Below are 20,708 nucleotides of genomic sequence, written 5' to 3' on the forward strand. Positions count from 1 at the left end.
ACACTTCCAGCAAACAGTATTCGAACATGGGGAGAAATGCAACAAGCTTTTCTTGATGGATACTATTCAGTGGCAAAGACTGATAATGCTCGTGATGAAATTAGGTCTTTTCGCCAACTATCGGGTGAGCCGTTGCATGAAGAATTCACACGATACAAGGAGTTGATGCGAAATTGCCCACATCATCAAATAGAGAAGTGGGAGTTAGTCAAGTGTCTTGTACGGGGTCTAGACGACAATACATGGAACCGCCTCGAGTCAACAAGCAACGGGACTCTCTTGAGCAATCATGAAGATGACGTGGGAGTTTCTTGAGCGAATGAGCAAGCGGTCGAAGGAAAAGGAATCAGCCGATAGAGCTAAGAAACATCCCATTTCCTGGTCACTTCCCGATTTTGATTCTAAAGATCGAATTTCCACATTAGAACAAGAAATGGCTCGTATGAAAAAGAAGGAGGTGAATGCGGTCCAATTCGCGGTGTGTGAAGATTGTGGGGATATTGGCTATTGGACCGATCAATGTCCAATGGGGTCGGGTGAGTACACCGAGGAAGTAAATCAAGTGTTCGGGGATAGAAAGAATAATGACATGAATTCGAACACTTACCATCCCAGATTGAGAAACTATCCCAACTTCCGATATGGGAATGCCGCGAATCAAATGAACCCAAACTTTCAACCGGGTAATCAAAGCGGGTCATCATATTAAAATCGCCAAGGTGGTAACCAAGGGGGTTACCAACGTAATTACAATCAAGGGTACCAAGGTCAGGACAACAATTACCAAGGTGGGTACCAAAGGAATCACAACAATCAAGGCGGTAATGGAAGCGGGTTGAACAATCAAACCGGTGGTGATGACTTGAGTGCCAAAATGGATGCTTTGTTAAATATACAAAAAGAATCTCACAATGAAATTAAGGAGATAAAGAAAACAAATGAGATTCGGGACAAAGCACATGAGGCATTAGCAAAGCAAGTGGGCCAACTTGCGGAGGAAATGGCTCAAATGAGGGGAAGCATGGGAAAGCTTCCAAGTGACACTACAGTGAACCCGAAGCATCAAGGTTTTAGCACAAGCAACGTGAGGAATGCACGCGTTAGCGTGGTAGGTATTCTTTTAAATGATGAAGTTCGTAGTGTTAAAAGCATTCCACCACCACAATTCATTGATGGTGTAGTGGAAAATATAAGTGAGGAGCCGGAAAGTGAAAATAAACACGAAACGATTTCACAAAGTAAAAGTGAAAACGTAACTAATTTTTTTTTTTTTTTTTTGTAAAAATTGTTTAAATCAACTTAACCCACTTAATGCATTGAAAAGTGAAGAACGGTGCCCACCAAAGGACGAGGGGTGGGAAAATTTTAAGCAAGCTAAAATTAATTTACCGTTACTAGATATCACACCCCAACTGATGGCGGAATCATCGGGGCGTGGCACTAAGCGAAACAGATTGTCCAGAAGTTTTCCACAACAACTATTAATACTATTCAGTTGAATGATACGTCCCATACCGTATCCCAAATAATAAAATATATTATTACAGATAATATCTAGTCAAGCAATTCTGTTTCGACAACTCAGATTTTAAATAAAACAGATAAATATTGTTCAAATGCTTCTAGGGACCCGTTCTGACAAGATCTACAGACAACTATGCTCTAGACGCTTGATCCTGACAGACAACTATTTGTTGGGGGGACTCTAAAGCTTTATTCTAGCCTCGCTTCCTAGCAAGCAAACATCTTAAACACCTGTCACATACGTTAAAATAAAGTCAATATATATAATGTAAGGGTGAGCATACAAGTTTGATATAGCATATAGAGTTCGAAATAGTTTACGCGTAACCAGCACGTACACAGAGGAAAACGAAGCATGTTAATTATCGACATGGATCTATCGATACCAACGATTGCGGGTTGACTGTCCGAGACAGTTCGCAATACATGATTACTATCGTAATCCATGCAAGTAATTTTCCTTAACAACCCCCGTGTGAACGGGTGCTGAGTCCAAACTATAGTACTACGTCATTAAGGTAGGTAGACAGCATTCCACGTGTAAACATAACAACAAGCATTCATTTAGTCACGTAATACATGCAGCACGGTTAGCATATAAAGTGATTGAGTAGTGTGTTCGAGTGTGATTTAGATAAGTAACGTATGTAACACCCAAAAGTGCTAAAGCAAAAAGGGTTCGAGTATACTTACAACGGTTGATTTATGGATTGAAGGGAGCGCTTGAGAGTAGGGTTAGCCTGAATAGTTCGATGGTATAACGATGAGTAACGCGATGAATGAAAACAAGTACTGATGGGTCGGATGGCCTAGTCGATCGAATGGTAGGTTCGATCGAACGCCTAACCGTTCGGTTGGATAATCCGTTCGGACAGCCTTTTCGATCGGCTGGTAGGCTCGATCGGATGGGCTGTTCGAGTGGATTGTTTCTTCCTTTGTGTAGGATGTGTTTGTGTATGATGGTTTGAACTTTTGAAGTTTTAGTTGCAGTATTTGAAAACATTGAAGTATCCTTACCTCTCAGGTCGATCGATCGAACGGGTCGTTCGATCGGTCGGCTTAACCGATCGGTCAGACACTTTAGTAGCAAGTCCTCAGTGGGCAGTCACCTGATCGGATAGTAGATTCGATCGGGGGGCACTCTAAGGACTCGCCAAGTTAAAATCGATTAAGTTTTGAAGCATAGTATCTCATGATCCGAACAGTAATGTTATCAACTATGGTTCGATCGAACATTACTTCGTTCAATACTAGACTTCATAAATTTACAATGTGTGGGGCCATGTGCTAGCCGATCGGCTGGCCTGGTCGATCGGCTAACCTGTCCGATCGGTTGGGCTGTTTGTTCGGACCGCCTAACCGATCTGTCAACATCCTGACCTGGTCGTCCTGTCGTCTAACACTTGGCTGTTTTGATTATTTGTCGTTATATCGAGGTAGTTTGACAACGAGTTGAACCATGGAACCTTCGTTCTTACTTGTTTCCCCTGCTTGGACAGGAATCACCCAGATCTGGCCGGTGAGCTGGTTCGGAACGGTAGTTTGATGTTTAACCCGGAGTCGGTGAACCTCGTAGATAGAATCCGAATCTTGAATCACTCATCCATTAGATTGTTTGGTGAGTTAATGTCACACCCCGATTTCCACGTGTCTCACCGGTGGGCCCGGTGGGGGATTACCGTGACGATGTTGGCAACAATATAGTCAAACCACACAATTATATAATGCACAGCGGAAGCATAAGATAAATAAATATATTTCAACCTCTGATTGTAATATCAAATGTATTACAGAAGTCGAATGTATCCACAGCGGATCAAATTAGATAAATATTGTTCATTCAGATACAGCATCAAGTTTGCGAGACTATTCGTGATGCTTAGGCAGCTAATACCAGCCAATTTCGTCTAGCACCTGCACTTAATCTTTTTGGGGAAAATACGTCAGTTTACACTGGTAAATACATTCAACTGACACATTTAAAAATGTTTATTAAAATTGATTTGAATGCACGAGGCACAAATTCTTTTATAACTTGGGAAAATTATAATAAAATCTTGTGAACGTTTTACATGTTCTTTTATGCGTTCAGTAGCCCGGGTCGTGCCGGGTTAAAGATTTATAGACACACCACATTGCGTAAAACCGTAGTATAAAAACCAACGGCTACGTCTTTTAATTTAATGTCGACACTTTATACCGGGTGTACGCCTACACCGGGATGTCGATGGTCGTGGCCATTTCGTAAAATGATGCCAAGGATATCCGGGACAACGGTCATTAAACCCCCCAAAGGCTTATAAGCAACAAAACTGTTTAAATGAGCCGATCATATTATTAATTAACCACCTAAGCGATGGAAGAATATAATGCTCAATCAAGCGGTATTAATATACCGTAACCCAAGCCCATATAGGGGAAATAAGTTAAAGTATTTACCTTTGCAAGTATATTTCCTTAATTTGGATTAAATCACCGATAGCTTTTACTGGGGCTCCTAATCTGGAACGAAGGTTTTAATTAACCTCTTAGAATCCTAACGAGTCGTTATAATGGCCGTAGCCTAGACTGGTTGGTTCCGATATATATAGATATGGTTTAATCGCGCGAAAAGGCGAAAACCGAGAATGGAGTGTGATTCTGTCCCAACAAGTTCAGAGACTTGTTTTATATGGGTTAATGGTTCACACTCTGGATTTTGGGGTTCAAATGATATTATTTGACCCGTATCGGCTAAATTATGAAAACTAGTTTCATAAGCCGAACCGTGCGCGCAATAGGCGAAACGGTTAACCATGAGAGTCGTACGCTTATTTCCTAAGTCAATATGCCTTAAATGGGTTGTGGTATCAGTAGGATACCTTCCGTGACGCCCGTAACGAGTTTAAGTTAATATTATGCCCCGTAGGGGCTTTTCGGTCATTTTAAAGGCTTTAAAAGGGCTTTTCGAGTTCTACAGGAAATCTGAGTTTCCCGAACAGCTTATAAAGCTTAAAATACTTTATTTATTATTTAAAATCAGTAGCAACTGGAATCGGGTCAAAAGACCTTGTAGAACTCATGTTTTGGCCGAAAAGGGCATATTCGGTATTTACCGACCCGTAGCCATAACCGCAGGTGATGAGCGAGGTAAAAAAAATTATTAAAAATCTTTAAAATTCCCAAAATATTATTTCAATACAGTGGGTAAAAGTTTTGGTGACGAAATCTTGGTTTAGATAGGTGTTATGCTAATTGCGCCGTTAATTAATAAAGTTTACTTTAAATGCGCTTTTTAGCATAACTCTCATTCCAGACCTCGGATTGACGTGAAACTTTAAGGACATGCTTATAATTTAGTAAGCAAGGTTCTGGTCCGTTCACGCGTCCGAAATACTCGTTTTAATTTCAAAAGGCCGTTACGGTCAACTTTTAGGCGAATGACGGAAATGCGCAAAAGACTCGGATAACTCATGAACCGATCACAGAGGTTCATACCATCATGTAACCTGGTCCTAAGAGAGTCCTAAGGTATATCTATACCTCAATAAAACGGGTCAGAACTGAAGTCAAAGCAAAAGTCAAACTTTTGCGACATTCGGCTCCGAACCGGTTCAATATAGCAAATGGTCGATTCAAACGAGCGCAAACAAGTTTATATACTTATTATCATGTTTTATGATTGTCAAAACAGGTTCCATAGTATGTACATTACAGATTATGCATAAATCGCTAAAATAGCTTCCTGTTGACTTTTTTAACCGCACGTTTGACTCGATATTTGACATAGTTAGAGTGGTGATCAGGGGGAACCCTTTTAGAGGTTTATTACCCACATAAATACCAACTTATAACCACTTTTGATTCGTCATAAGACTGAACGATTTGCAAGATATTGTAATGACAACCGTTAGTTACGACGGTTGTGTTTATAGGCTAAAACTATGGAAATGTATGACCAAAATCGTTATGAACGACTTACAGAAGTTGTATCTTGATTATGGAACAGAAGAGAATGCTAGGGAGCTCTTGGAATGATCAGATGGAAGTGTTTGAGTTGTGTGAATGTTGTAACCTCAACATTGCTATTTATAGTGCTCAAAGGACCTCAAGATCATCACAACTCAGCCTACATTTGATCATGGATCATGGGCAGGTGTCCCTAAGGTGTATGGGTCGAGTAGGGGGCACCCATGCCTCATTGATTGATGTTTGGTCGTTCAAATGCTCCAAAAGGCAAGTAGTTACAACTTTCTGCATCTGGGCGTCTAATGCGGCCCGCATGGGAGTTCCATGCGTTTCTAATGCGGGCCGCCTGGGATTTAAATACCAGGCGAGTAAAAGAGGAGGCTCGCGGCCCGCCTCAACTTAACCAAACATGCAATGCGGGTCGCGTGGGGCCTGTTTTTCAGATTTTTAAAATCTTTTGAAATGATTACGAAATCCTGGTAATTAATAACGAAATCTTTCGTAATGATTTACCTGACCTTTCGGGTTTGAAGGGGTAACTTTGCGGTTTGACCCTCGGTTATTTACCGATAGGGGCCTCGTGTTATTTACCCGCGTTGTTAAGTCCCCGGTTAGTTTATTAATTATTTGGAAAGCCTTAACTTTCATTATTGGCGCTTTTAACCCTTCTCCTACGAATTCGATCGTAACTTTCTCGTTTCATAACGAAACTTTGCGAAATTTATATATTATATTTTGGTGAGGGTATAATACCGTTACAAAGCCTTGGGAACGTTAAAGGGTCACTCAGAGGTATAATTAAACATGTTGACACAGTTAACCCCTGTAGCTTGTAATCTCTCACTTTCTTTCGTGTTTCGCTTTCGTACGATCTATGATACATTCGTTTGAAGGTTCAAGCATTTATTTAGGGTTACTATTCAGTATATTTACCCTTGTTGACATTTATAACCCTCGAATTTATATACTTTCAAGGTTTGTCAAAATTAGTCCTTTATTTAATACCAATGCCACGTGTAAACAAATGACACGTGTTAACACATTATTGGACACAAAAATTCGAGGTGTTACAGTTAACTCAAGCTCCGTTTATACCGGTTTGAAGGCGTTGAGTGTAAAAGAGTTGAAAGAAAGTTGGAAAATTCGTCTTTCAATCCTTCACACCGTGAAATGTTTAATAGATCTTTGTTTGTTAATGTGGAAATCGGCTAGATCCAAGTGATTCTTGATGGATTGAAGCCAAAACATAGAGTTCTTGAAGAACCCCATGATGACATCATCCTAGAATACTTAGATCTTGATGATTTCATGGTTAGAATTCAAGATTTGAAAGATAGAAATGTGTAGGAGTGTGCATAGAACAAAAACGTACAAGATTTAGAGTGAAATCTTACCGGGATTGAGAGAAATCTGAGAAAAAGGTAAAGAATACGAGCTGGTCGGTCAGAGCTTTCCAAAAGTGGAAAGAATGATAATGACAGGGCTATTTATAGGCTTCCCAAATAGGAAAGGGCTGGCCGATCGGCCAGGCATCCCGATCGGACAGCCTGTTCGATCGGACGGTCTGTCCGATCGGCTGGCTTGTTCAGTCGGCTGAAGCCTGTTCGATCCGCAGCCTGTTTCGAGCGTTTGGGCGACGATTTCTGATATTTCGATTTCGGTGGAGGATGATACGGATACGATAGAGTTTCCTATTCAAATTACCTTCAGTCCCAACTACTAAATCAACATATAAGCATCTATATTTCATGTTTCGATTTCGATTGAGTTCGGTTGAGTTTCGGGTTTCGATTTGATTCGATTGATTACCTCGCACGTAACATAAAGTAAGCACGCACAAATAACACATAAGTCACACACACGTATAGCAACACCAAAGTTCGCATAATTCGAGTTCGAGTTCGATGATGATTTGATTAGCTTGATTATTGATTGATTAACTTTATCGCATTGTTACTTCCTGCTATTCTAGGTCGATAAACAATCGCATTGATTTAAACATTCGATCACTTTGATTAGACAACACTTACTCCACATAATACAAATATGAAAAATAGACTATTAACAGTCAAAGAAGTCAAACTTTGACTTTGACTTTGACATTCGAGAACACGGGGTGTTACAGCCTCCCCTTGTTTAGGGAATTTCGTCCCGAAATTAGGCTGAAAGCTGCACAACACTGTGATTTATTTTACCAATTTGAAGCTTCAGATCTTCATTTATACAACTGTGGGTACTTGGCCTTCATGTCGCTTTCGAGTTCCCAAGTGAACTCCGCGCCTTGTTTGCCTTCCCATCGGACTTTCACGATAGGGATGCGCGAGTGCCTGAGTTGCTTGGTTTGGCGATCCATGATTTCGACAGGCTTTTCCACGAAGTGTAGTGTTTCGTTCACTTGAAGATCATCGAGCGGTACGATTAAATCATGGTCAGCTAGGCATTTTCGGAGGTTAGACACGTGGAATGTCGGGTGGACGTTACTAAGTTCCTCCAGTAGTTCGAGTCTGTAGGCGACTTTTCCAATCCTTTCCAGAATCTTAAAAGGTCCAACATATCGAGGCGCTAGTTTCCCTTTCTTGCCGAATCTGACCACACCCTTCCAAGGTGATACCTTTAGGAGTACGTAGTCGCCAACGTCAAATTCAAGGGGCTTGCGTCTTCTATCGGCATAACTTTTCTGTCTACTCCGAGCTTTCAACAAGTTGTCTCGAATCTGGAGGATTTTGTCAGTCGTTTCTTGTAGTAACTCGGGACCGGTTAGTTGTGAGTGACGGATCTCGTGCCATACAATCGGCGATCGACATCTTTTTCCATATAAAGCCTCGAATGGTGCCATTTAGATGCTGGCATGATAACTGTTGTTGTACGAGAATTCGACTAGTGACAGATATTTGTTCCAACTACCACCGAAGTCTATAACACACGCACGGAGCATGTCTTCAAGAGTACGGATCGTTCTCTCAGTCTGTCCGTCGGTTTGAGGATGGAATGCGGTACACAGATTAAGCGACGTACCAAGCGCTGCTTGAAACGTTTCCCACAATCGCAAGGTAAACCGAGCATCACGGTCAGAGATGATGTCGCGAGGCGTACCATGATTACAAATGATCTCGTCGGTGTAGATTCGGGCTAATTGTTCTACCTTGTAGTCTTCCCGTATTGGCAAAAAGTGGGCTGATTTGGTCAGACGGTCGACTATAACCCAAATACTGTCGTGACCTGATAGCGTGGGTGGGAGTTTGGTTATGAAATCCATAGCTATACTCTCCCACTTCCATATAGGAATAGGCGGTTGTTCCAGTAAGCCAGAAGGTCTTTGATGTTCAGCCTTAACACTTGCACAAGTCAAACAACTTCCAACATAGAGAGCGATATCCCGTTTCATGCCCGGCCACCAGTACTTACAGCGAAGGTCCTGGTACATTTTGTCGGCACCGGGATGAATAGAATATCGGGATTTGTGGGCTTCATCCATTAGAATCTTTCGCAAATCGGTCTGCTTAGGGGTCCAAATTTGGTCTAGATAGTAGAAGATCCCATTCGATTTGCTTACTAGCTGAGCTCCATCGTGATAGATCTTCTCTTTCTTCAATGTGTGCTCGTTAAAGCAAGCATGTTGGGCTTCGCGGATGAGGGTTTCGAGATCTTGCTGGGCTTGAACATTGCGAATACTGAGCACATAACTCCGTCTGCTGAGCGCGTCGGCAACAACATTTGCTTTGCCTGGGTGATAACGAATCTCACAGTCGTAATCGTTGAGAAGTTCTACCCATCGGCGTTGACGCATGTTAAGTTCCCTCTGATTAAAGATGTGTTGTAAACTCCTGTGATCGGTGAAGATCGTACACTTGGTACCATACAGGTAGTGTCGCCAAATATTTAATGCAAAGACAATCGCACCTAGCTCGAGGTCATGGGTTGTATAGTTCTTCTTGTGTATTTTGAGCTGACGAGATGCGTAAGCTATAACCTTGTCTCGTTGCATGAGGACACAACCAAGACCAAGGTTGGAAGCATCACAATAGACAATGAAACCATTGCTTCCGTCAGGCAGTGTGAGAACTGGAGCATTGCACAGCATATGCTTGAGGGTTTGAAAGGCAGACTCTTGTGCGTTTCCCCAAACGAAAGGCTTGTCTTTATGGGTAAGAGTGGTAAGCGGCACAACGATCTTAGAGAATCCTTCGATAAATCGTCGATAATAGCCCGCTAGTCCGAGAAAAGAACGAACTTTAGACGGGTTCTTAGGCGTAATCCAACTTTTAACTGCTTCAATCTTCGCGGGATCGACGTGTATACCTTGACTATTTACGATGTGACCCAGAAACTGAACCTCCTCCAACCAGAATTCGCACTTGGAGAATTTGGCGTAGAGTTGATTCCCCTGCAGTAACTCAAGAGCCAAACGTAGATGTTGTGCGTGTTCGGCTTTCGACTTGGAATAGATCAAGACATCGTCGATGAACACGATGATGAAACGGTCCAGCAATGGCTTACACACGCGATTCATCAGATCCATAAAGACCGCGGGTGCGTTGGTTAAACCAAAAGGCATAACAACGAACTCATAGTGGCCGTATCGAGTGTGAAAAGCGGTTTTGGGGATGTCTTCCTCTTGAATCCGCAATTGATGATAACCCGAACGGAGATCGATCTTCGAGAAACACTTAGCACCTTGCAGTTGATCAAATAAGTCGTCGATTCGGGGCAGAGGGTATCGGTTCTTAATAGTTAGCTTATTCAACTCCCGATAGTCGATGCACATCCGGAACGACCCATCCTTCTTTTTAACGAAAAGGACCGGCGCGCCCCAAGGAGAGGTGCTCGGGCGAATAAAGCCTTTTTCAAGCAATTCCTGGAGTTGGTTTGAGAGTTCCCGCATTTCGGATGGAGCGAGTCGATAAGGGGCTTTGGCAACGGGGTTAGCTCCAGGAATGAGGTCAATACGAAAGTCGATATCGCGACTCGGCGGTAGTCCAGGGAGGTCATCAGGGAACACCTGAGGAAACTCATGGACCACTGGGATGTCTTTGACTTCGGCTTTCTTTTTCTTTTCCTTCTCCGCTACTACAATGTTGGCCAAGAAGGCTCTGTATTCCTTGCGGAGATACTTGCTAGCTTGGACACACGACATGAGCTTGAGACCCTTTGAAGCTGTTTCACCGTACACACATAGTAGATCACCATTTGCAAGCGAGAATCGAATCATTTTATCGAAGCACACAACTTCAGCATGGTTTTCGCGAAGAAAGTCCATGCCTACTATGACGTCGAAACTTCCGAGTTGCATCGGAATGAGGTCGATTGGGAAGATGTGATTGTTGAGCTCGAGGGTACAATCATGGAGAACAGAGTTAACGGCGACAGTTCTTCCAGTAGCGACTTCGACTTCGAATGACGAGGGGAGATAAGAGCGCTTACGACTAAGGAGCTTCACGAATTCAAACGATACAAAGCAGTTATCGGCTCCAGTATCAAACAAACACGGTGCATAAATACCATTCACAAGGAACGTACCATTAACCACGTTGTTGTCAGCCTGGGCCTGACGGGCGTTGATGTTGAAAGTTCGGGCACAGGCTGCTTGTTGCTGCTGCTGAGGCTGCTGCTGCTGCTGCTGTTGGGGCTCTTGCTTCACCACCCTGTTCGGGCACATGTTGGCGAAATGATTTGGATCGCCACATGTAAAGCAGACTCGAGCATTGACTACGGGGGCTTGAGCCGCTGGTTGGCCTTGAGGGGCGGGGAGTAGAGCTTGATGAGTAGTAGCTTGAGCTGGGGCTTGACGGGGACCATAGCGACAATTCGCGGTGAAGTGACCGTAGAGGTTGCAGTGAGTGAAATAACGGCAGGCGAGACCCACCGGGTGATGATATGAGCATGTCTGGCAGAGCGGGTGGGGACCTGTGTATGCGCGCTTTGCTGGCGGCGCTTGAGTGGACGGTGCTGGTCGGTGGTGCAACTGCTGCTGAGCCGGTACGGCTTGCAGAGGGGCAGCAGTTGTTGCGACTGCACAGTTCTTGTTGCTGGGGCTACTGTTGTTGTGCTTCTTCTTTCGACGTGAGGACTTGGAGGGCTGAGCAGAGGTGGTGTCGGTGGTTGCTGCAGTAGTTGCTTGGTGCAGAGACTTGGATGGTTTATCCCAGAAACCAGACTTTACCCGCTTGTCATTGATCTCAGCGGCAAGCAAGTAAGTCTCCTCGATTGATGATGGTTTGGCGGCGTGAACAAAATCAGCTACACAATCTGGCAGAGCTCGAATATACTTCTTGATGGCCATGTCTGGCGTTTTGACTTGATCGGGACAAATGATGCTAAGCTGCTTAAAGCGAGCAGTTAAAGCAGCGTTGTCTCCATCCTTCTGCTTGATAGTCCAAAACTCGTCCTCCAGCTTTTGGCGTTCATGGGGAGGGCAGAATTCGTCCATCATAATGGCCTTTAGCTCTTCCCAAGTCAGCTCATAAGCTGCATCATTTCCGCGTTTGTTTCGTTCAGCCGTCCACCAGTCTAGAGCTCGGGACTGGAAGACGCTGGTCGCATTCAGGGTACAGAGATTTTCAGGACAGCCGCTTTGGCGCAGAGTGACTTCAACCGAATCGAACCAGTGAAACATGGCGGTAGGGCCATCTTCTCCAGTAAACTCTTTAGGTCCGCATGCCTTAAATTGCTTGAAGCTGAAAGCAGTCTTGTTTGCATCCTTAGGAGCGTCGGTTCGGGATTCCTCCGACGACTTGCTGACATTCTCATACACCTCGCTTACAGCTTTCGCCACTTACTTGGCGATGATTGCAGCGAGACGCTTGTCTCTCTTTTCTTGGCGGGTAAGAGGGGTTCGGTGTCCAGATGTCGACATGGTCTGCAATAGACATCGTCGCAGGTCTCAAACACAACAAATCGAATCTCACCTCACACGTCTACTACTTACTAAAGCTCAGGAACAGGATAAGGCATGAATCATATAAACACATAGGCACGAAAATCACATAGTCACAGAAGCACATAAGCAGATAGGGCACAAAAGTACATAAGCACACATACGCATTTAGTCATAGAAGCAATCAGAGTACAGAAACCTATCCTTCAAGTTCGCGTGTCGTTCGAATATAGCAATCGCGAATAGCATACCGAGTAGCATAGTATGGTATAGTCGTATAGCATTTTGATTATAGCATAAGCGTATAATAGATCAAAATATCGTCTAGATTGCAACAGCTTGAGATAGAATAGCAATGCGAGATGTGTGTGTCGATCGAGATGATAGCAAAAATCGAATAATTCAAATTCAAACACGCAAATGGCTAATTACACGCAAAGCACATAAAACGATCGAGTTATCAGAGACGGCGAGTGCGGGCTCAGAATCGAAACGTATAAAATCGAGAAATACGTTGTCTACGGCTATTAGACATCTACTACCCAAAGCGATTCGACTATTCACAGTAGACTTGTCGTCACTTTTCGACCTTCGGGATTTGCGTGCTTGCCTCGATTCTTGGGCATATCGCACACCTTCCCTAGGTCTTACTCGTGAGTTCAGGTCGTTGGAGTCCGTCGAGGCTTTGGTGAGATAAAACAAGTAGCGGAACAAGTTGTCAAGGTTAGGGTTTCGCCCCTGGCTTAGCCACTTCTTCCTTGTATCAGAAAAAAAATGAGGAGATTATTAATCAAAATATGGATTTCACTCCTGATTTGGTATAATTCTCCTCGTTTGTTATTGAAAATAACGGGGAAATCATTGATAAATTGATAAAATCAGCATTGATCAATCAATTCAGTCGGGAGTTCGCGTTTTCACACCTAATCCTGACTAAATCGCTTGACTTTATTTTGAAAGTTCGAGTGCAGTGATAGCGATAAATAGCAGAACATAGCACATAAACTTGGTCTGTTGGTTCCTAGCTATAGTCTAGGTCTCTAAGACAGCGACCCGGATTAGGTCGTGTCTAGCCTAATTCCCTATAGTTATGGCTCTGATACCAATCTGTCACACCCCAATCGATGGCGGAATCATCAGGGCGTGGCACTGAGCGAAACAGATTGTCCAGAAGTTTTCCACAACAACTATTAATACTATTCAATTGAATGATACGTCCCATACCGTATCCCAAATAATAAAATATATTATTACAGATAACATCTAGTCAAGCAATTCTTTTCCGACAACTCAGATTTTAAATAAAACAGATAAATATTGTTCAAATGCTTCTAGGGACCCGTTCTGACAAGATCTACAGACAACTATGCTCTAGACGCTTGATCCTGACAGACAACTATTTGTTGGGGGGACTCTAGAGCTTTATTCTAGCCTCGCTTCCTAGCAAGAAAACATCTTAAACACCTGTCACATACGTTAAAATAAAGTCAATACATATAATGTAAGGGTGAGCATACAAGTTTGATATAGCATATAGAGTTCGAAATAGTTTACGCGTAACCAGCACGTACACAGATGAAAACGAAGCATGTTAATTATCGACATGGATCTATCGATACCAATGACTGCGGGTTAACTGTCCGAGACAGTTCGCAATACATGATTACCACCCTATCCATGCAAGTAATTGTCCTTAACAACCCCCGTGTGAACGGGTGCTGAGTCCAAACTATAGTACTACGTCGTTAAGGCAGGTAGACAACATTCCACGTGTAAACATAACAACAAGCATTCATTTAGTCACGTAATACATGCAGCACGGTTAGCGTATAAAGTAATTGAGTAGTGTGTTCGATTATGATTTAGATAAGTAACGTATGTAACACCCAAAAGTGCTAAAGCAAAAAGGGTTCGAGTATACTCACAACGGTTGATTTATGGATTGAAGGGAGCGCTTGAGAGTAGGGTTAGCCTGAATAGTTCGATGGTATAACGATGAGTAACGCGATGAATGAAAACAAGTACTGATGGGTCGGATGGCCTAGTCGATCGAACGGTAGGTTCGATCGAACAGCCTAACCGTTTGGTTGGATAATCCGTTTGGACAGCCTGTTCGATCGGCCGGTAGGCTCGATTGGATGGGCTGTTCGAGTGGATTGTTTCTTCCTTTGTGTAGGATGTGTTTGTGTATGATGGTTTGAACTTTTGAAGTTTTAGTTGCAGTATTTGAAAACATTGAAGTATCCTTACCTCTCAGGTCGATCGATCGAACGGGTCGTTCGATCGGTCGGCTTAACCGATCGGTCAGACACTTTAGTAGCAAGTCCTCAGTGGGTAGTCACCTGATCGGACAGTAGGTTCGATCGGGTGGCACTCTAAGGACTCGACAAGTTAAAAATCGATTAATTTTTGAAGCAAAGTATCTCATGATCTGAAGTAATGTTATCAACTATGATTGGATCGAACATTACTTCGTTCAATACTAGACTTCATAAATTTGCAAAGTGTGGGGCCATGTGCTAGCCGATCGGCTGGCCTGGTCGATCGGCTGACCTGTCCGATCGGTTGGGTTGTTCGTTCGGACCGCCTAACCGATCGGTCAGCATCCTAACCTGGTCGGCCTGTCGTCTAACACTTGGCTGTTTTGATTATTTGACGTTATATCGAGGTAGTTTGACAACGAGTTGAACCATGGAACCTTCGTTCTTACTTGTTTCCCCTGCTCGGACAGGAATCACCCAAATCCGGCCGGTGAGCTGGTTCGGAACGGTAGTTTGATGTTTAACCCGGAGTCGGTGAACCTTGTAGATAGAATCCGAATCTTGAATCACTCATCCATTAGATTGTTGGTTGAGTTGACTCAAGCTCCGTTTATACCGGTTTGAAGGCGTTGAGTGTAAAAGAGTTGAAAGAAAGATGGAAAATTCGTCTTTCAATCCTTCACACCGTGAAATGTTTAGATCTAAAATAGATCTTTGTTTGTTAATGTGGAAATCGGCTAGATCCAAGTGATTCTTGATGGATTGAAGCCAAAACATAGAGTTCTTGAAGAACACCATGATGACATCATCCTAGAATACTTAGATCTTGATGATTTCACTGTTGGAATTCAAGATTTGAAAGATAGAAATGTGTAGGAGTGTGCATAGAACAAAAATGTACAAGATTTAGAGTGAAATCTTACCGGGATTGAGAGAAATCTGGGAAAAAGGTGAAGAACACGAGCTGGTCGGTCAGAGCTTTCCAAAAGTGGAAAGAATGACAATGACAGGGCTATTTAAAGGCTTCCCAAAGAGGAAAGGGCTGGCCGATCGGCCAGGCATCCCGACCGGACAGCCTGTTCGATCGGACGGTCTGTCTGATCGGCTGGCTTGTTCAGTCGGCTGAAGCCTGTTCGATCCGCAGCCTGTTTCGAGCGTTTGGGCGACGATTTCTGATATTTCGATTTCGGTGGAGGATGATACGGATACGATAGAGTTTCCTATTCAAATTACCTTCAGTCCCAACTACTATATCAACATATAAGCATCTATATTTCATGTTTCGATTTCGATTGAGTTCGGTTGAGTTTCGGGTTTCGATTTGATTCGATTGATTACCTCGCACGTAACATAAAGTAAGCACGCACAAATAACACATAAGTCACACACACACGTATAGCAACACCAAAGTTCGCATAATTCGAGTTCGAGTTTGATGATGATTTGATTAGCTTGATTATTGATTGATTAACTTTATCGCATTGTTACTTCCTGCTATTCTAGGTCGATAAACAATCGCATTGATTTAAACATTCGATCACTTTGATTAGACAACACTTACTCCACATAATACAAATATGAAAAATAGACTATTAACAGTCAAATAAGTCAAACTTTGACTTTGACATTCGAGAACACGGGGTGTTACAGCCTCCCCTTGTTTAGGGAATTTCGTCCTGAAATTAGGCTGAAAGCTGCACAACACTGTGATTTATTTTACCAATTTGACGCTTCAGATCTTCATTTAAACAACTGTGGGTACTTGGCCTTCATGTCACTTTCGAGTTCCCAAGTGAACTCCGCGCCTCGTTTGCCTTCCCATCGAACTTTCACGATAGGGATGCGCGAGTGTCTGAGTTGCTTGGTTTGGCGATCCATGATTTCGACAGGCTTTTTCACGAAGTGTAGTGTTTCGTTCACTTGAAGATCGTCGAGCGGTACGATTAAATCATGGTCAGCTAGGCATTTTCGGAGGTTAGACACGTGGAAAGTCGGGTGGAAGTTACTAAGTTCCTCCGGTAGTTCGAGTCTGTAGGCGACTTTTCTGATCCTTTCCAGAATCTTAAAAGGTCCAACATATCGAGGCGCTAGTTTCCCTTTCTTGCCGAATCTGACCACACCCTTCCAAGGTGATACCTTTAGGAGTACGTAGTCGCCAACGTCAAATTCAAGGGGCTTGCGTCTTCTATCGGTATAACTTTTCTGTCTACTCCGAGCTTTCAACAAGTTGTCTCGAATCTGGAGTATTTTGTCAGTCGTTTCTTGTAGTAACTCGGGACCGGTTAGTTGCGAGTGACCGATCTCGTGCCATACAATCGGCGATCGACATCTTCTTCCATATAAAGCCTCGAATGGTGCCATTTGGATGCTGGCATGATAACTGTTGTTGTACGAGAATTCGACTAGTGACAGATATTTGTTCCAACTACCACTGAAGTCTATAACACACGCACGGAGCATGGAATGGAATGCGGTACTCATATTAAGCGACGTCTGTCCGTCGGTTTGAGGATGGAATGCGGTACTCATATTAAGCGACGTACCAAGCGCTGCTTGAAACGTTTCCCACAATTGCTAGGTAAACCGAGCATCACGGTCAGAAAGATGTCGCGAGGCGTACCATGATTACAAATGATCTCGTCGGTGTAGATTCGGGCTAATCGTTCTACCTTGTAGTCTTCTCGTATTGGCAAAAAGTGGGCTGATTTGGTCAGACGGTCGACTATAACCCAAATACTGTCGTGACCTGATGGCGTGGGCGGGAGTTTGGTTATGAAATCCATAGCTATACTCTCCTACTTCCATATAGGAATCGGCGGTTGTTCCAGTAAGCCAGAAGGTCTTTGATGTTCAGCCTTAACTCTTGCACAAGTCAAACAACTTCCAACATAGAGAGCGATATCCCGTTTCATGCCCGGCCACCAGTACTTATAGCGAAGGTCCTGGTACATTTTGTCGGCACCGGGATGAATAGAATATTGGGATTTGTGGGCTTCATCCATTAGAATCTTTCGCAAATCGGTCCGCTTAGGGATCCAAATTCGGTCTAGATAGTAGAAGATCCCATTCGATTTGCTTACTAGCTGAGCTCCATCGTGATAGATCCTCTCTTTCTTCAATGTGCGCTCGTTAAAGCAAGCATGTTGGGCTTCGCGGATGAGGGTTTCGAGATCTTGCTGGGCTTGAACATTGCGAATACTGAGCACATAACTCCGTTTGCTGAGCGCGTCGGCAACAACATTTGCTTTGCCTGGGTGATAACGAATCTCATAGTCGTAATTGTTGAGAAGTTCTACCCATCGGCGTTGACGCATGTTAAGTTCCCTCTGATTAAAGATGTGTTGTAAACTCCTGTGATCGGTGAATATCGTACACTTGGTACCATATAGGTAGTGTCGCCAAATCTTTAATGCAAAGACAACCGCGCCTAGCTCGAGGTCATGGGTTGTATAGTTCTTCTCGCATATTTTGAGCTGACGAGATGCGTAAGCTATAACCTTGTCTCATTGCATGAGGACACAACCAAGACCAAGGTTGGAAGCATCACAATAGACAATGAAACCATTGCTTCCGTCAGGCAGTGTGAGAACAGGAGCATTGCACAGCATATGTTTGAGGGTTTGAAAGGCAGACTCTTGTGCGTTTCCCCAAGCGAAAGGCTTGTCTTTATGGGTAAGAGCGGTAAGCGGCACAACGATCTTAGAGAATCCTTCGATAAATCGTCGATAATAGCCCGCTAGTCCGAGAAAAGAACGAACTTCAGACGGGTTCTTAGGCGTAATCCAACTTTTAACTGCTTCAATCTTCGCGGGATCGACGTGTATACCTTGACTATTCACGATGTGACCCAGAAACTGAACCTCCTCCAACCAGAATTCGCACTTGGAGAATTTCGCGTAGAGTTAATTCCCCTGCAGTAACTCGAGAACCAAACGTAGATGTTGCGCGTGTTCGGCTTTCGACTTGGAAAAGATCAAGACATCGTCGATGAACACGATGACGAAACGGTCCAGAAATGGCTTACACACGCGATTCATCAGATCCATAAAGACCGCGGGTGCGTTGGTTAAACCAAAAGGCATAACAATGAACTCATAGTGGTCGTATCGAGTGCGAAAAGCGGTTTTGGGGATGTCTTCCTTTTGAATCCACAATTGATGATAACCCGAACGGAGTTCGATTTCGATTGAGTTCGGTTGAGTTTCGGGTTTCGATTTGATTCGATTGATTACCTCGCACGTAACATAAAGTAAGCACGCACAAATAACACATAAGTCACACACACACACGTATAGCAACACCAAAGTTCGCATAATTCGAGTTCGAGTTCGATGATGATTTGATTAGCTTGATTATTGATTGATTAACTTTTTCGCATTGTTACTTCCTGCTATTCTAGGTCGATAAACAATCGGATTGATTTAAACATTCGATCACTTTGATTAGACAACACTTACTCCACATAATACAAATATGAAAAATAGACTATTAACAGTCAAAGAAGTCAAACTTTGACTTTGACTTTGACATTCGAGAACACGGGGTGTTACACTAGATGCCATTATAAAGGTTCCGGCTCATGTGGAATGCTTAAAGGAGTTAAGCATCGAAAAACGGCACAACAAATTACCCAACCCGGTTGATTTGATATCTCATGTGAGTGTCGTTTTATCGAGTGCCCTTCTCCCAAAAGCTCAAGATCCGGGAGATCCTCTTATTCCAATTCAAATTGGAACATTTAAAATTGAGAGGGCGCTCCTAGATCTTGGAGCTTGTGTGAGCATCTTGCCCGGGAGTTTGTATGACCAATATGATTTTGGTCCATTAAAAAAATTTGATTCTCCCGTGGTATTGGCCGATCAGACTCCCACGCATCCAAGGGGGATGGTGGAGGATGTGATTGTTAAGGTGGATGATTGCTACTACCCAATTGACTTTTTGGTAGTAGACTATGTTGGGTGTCTTGGGGACACCCAACCGATAGTCATACTGGGTAGACCGTTCCTAGCAACTGCTAATGCCATAATAAATTGTGCAACGGGAACGGTAAGCATGAAGTTTGGGGACCGGGAATTAAATTTAAATGTTTTTCCAAAATTTACTAACCCACTTGGTGAGGATAAGTGTCCTAAAAAGGACATGAATCCAAACAAAAAGGTTTGTGCTATGGTTGGTAGGTTTGGAGAAACAAAGAAGAAGACGGTCAAGAAGAAGAAAGCAAAGAAGTCACCTCTTGAAAAGAAAAAGGAAGAGGAGGTGAGGAAGTTTGGACCGTTTGGCAACAAATGGTATGAATCACCGGTGGGTGATTTTGAGGAGCTCGTGGACGGCAAGCATGCCATTCGACCACCATGAGGTGGTAAGTTAATTGTTGTTGTATATTTTATTTCGCATTTCGTTTTAGTGTTATCCGTAGTTTATTTAGTATTGTTGTTGTACAATTTTGTTATTTCGTTTTAGTAGTTAAATGAACATTGTGGGTGTGTTCCCTATATAACTCTCACGAGACCTCTCATCCCCCCAAGCTATTGGGGGGGGGGGTTAAAAGGGCTTGTTGCATGAGTTAAATGCAACCGTGATTCCTACGAAAGTGAGTTAGGATTGTTATTGTTGTAAATTATTTTCCACAAAAATCAAGGTAATTTAACGCATGATTTGGTAACACTTTCATAAAAATGGTAGACCTAATCACCTAACAAATTTCAATGGTTGTGAGAAGCATGCTTCTACACTAAGGGTTAAGATTTGTAGGTACAACATGTTCGCGGGACAACCGTTTTTATGAAGAGAAGAAGAAGATACGGGCATCAAGCGACAAAAATCAGGTGCATGCGTCTCATTTTTACCTTGATTCTTAGTCTAGTAATAAGTGGATTGTATTTTGTATTTTATTTTTCCGGGTGGAAATTTGGGAAGGTTAGCCGTGTCACATCCCTTGTGCATTTCAAAAACTCTAGTTCTTACACATTGAAGACAATGTTCACCTCAAGTGTGGGGATGGGGGAGTAGTAAAAGTTTTCGATTTTGACCCGTTCATTTAAACACTACACATTGAGGACAATGTTTTCCTCAAGTGTGGGGATGGGGGAAAATTTCAAATT

At 43.1% G+C, this 20,708-nt stretch overlaps 1 protein-coding gene across 1 annotated transcript; it reads left to right on the forward strand.

Moving 5' to 3' along the window:
* Positions 1-319: 319 nt before the first annotated feature.
* LOC110907516 lies at positions 320-19,962 on the forward strand. The gene is made up of 3 exons (XM_022152487.1): positions 320-683; positions 759-1,252; positions 19,204-19,962. Exons 1-3 carry the CDS (start codon positions 320-322, stop codon positions 19,960-19,962), a joined length of 1,617 nt encoding a protein of 538 aa, XP_022008179.1.
* The last annotated feature ends 746 nt before the right edge of the window (positions 19,963-20,708 follow it).

Source organism: Helianthus annuus, chromosome 14 (assembly GCF_002127325.2).
Source record: "Helianthus annuus cultivar XRQ/B chromosome 14, HanXRQr2.0-SUNRISE, whole genome shotgun sequence".
NCBI classification, from domain to species: domain Eukaryota; kingdom Viridiplantae; phylum Streptophyta; class Magnoliopsida; order Asterales; family Asteraceae; genus Helianthus; species Helianthus annuus.

Coding starts and splice junctions, on each gene's coding strand:
- LOC110907516 (XM_022152487.1), top strand. CDS start 320: ATGAGCAAGCGGTCGAAGGAAAAGGAATCAGCCGATAGAGCTAAGAAA. Junction 684..758: donor GAACCCAAACTTTCAACCGG/GTAATCAAAGCG, acceptor ATTACAATCAAG/GGTACCAAGGTCAGGACAAC. Junction 1,253..19,203: donor CACAAAGTAAAAGTGAAAAC/GTAACTAATTTT, acceptor GAATGCTTAAAG/GAGTTAAGCATCGAAAAACG.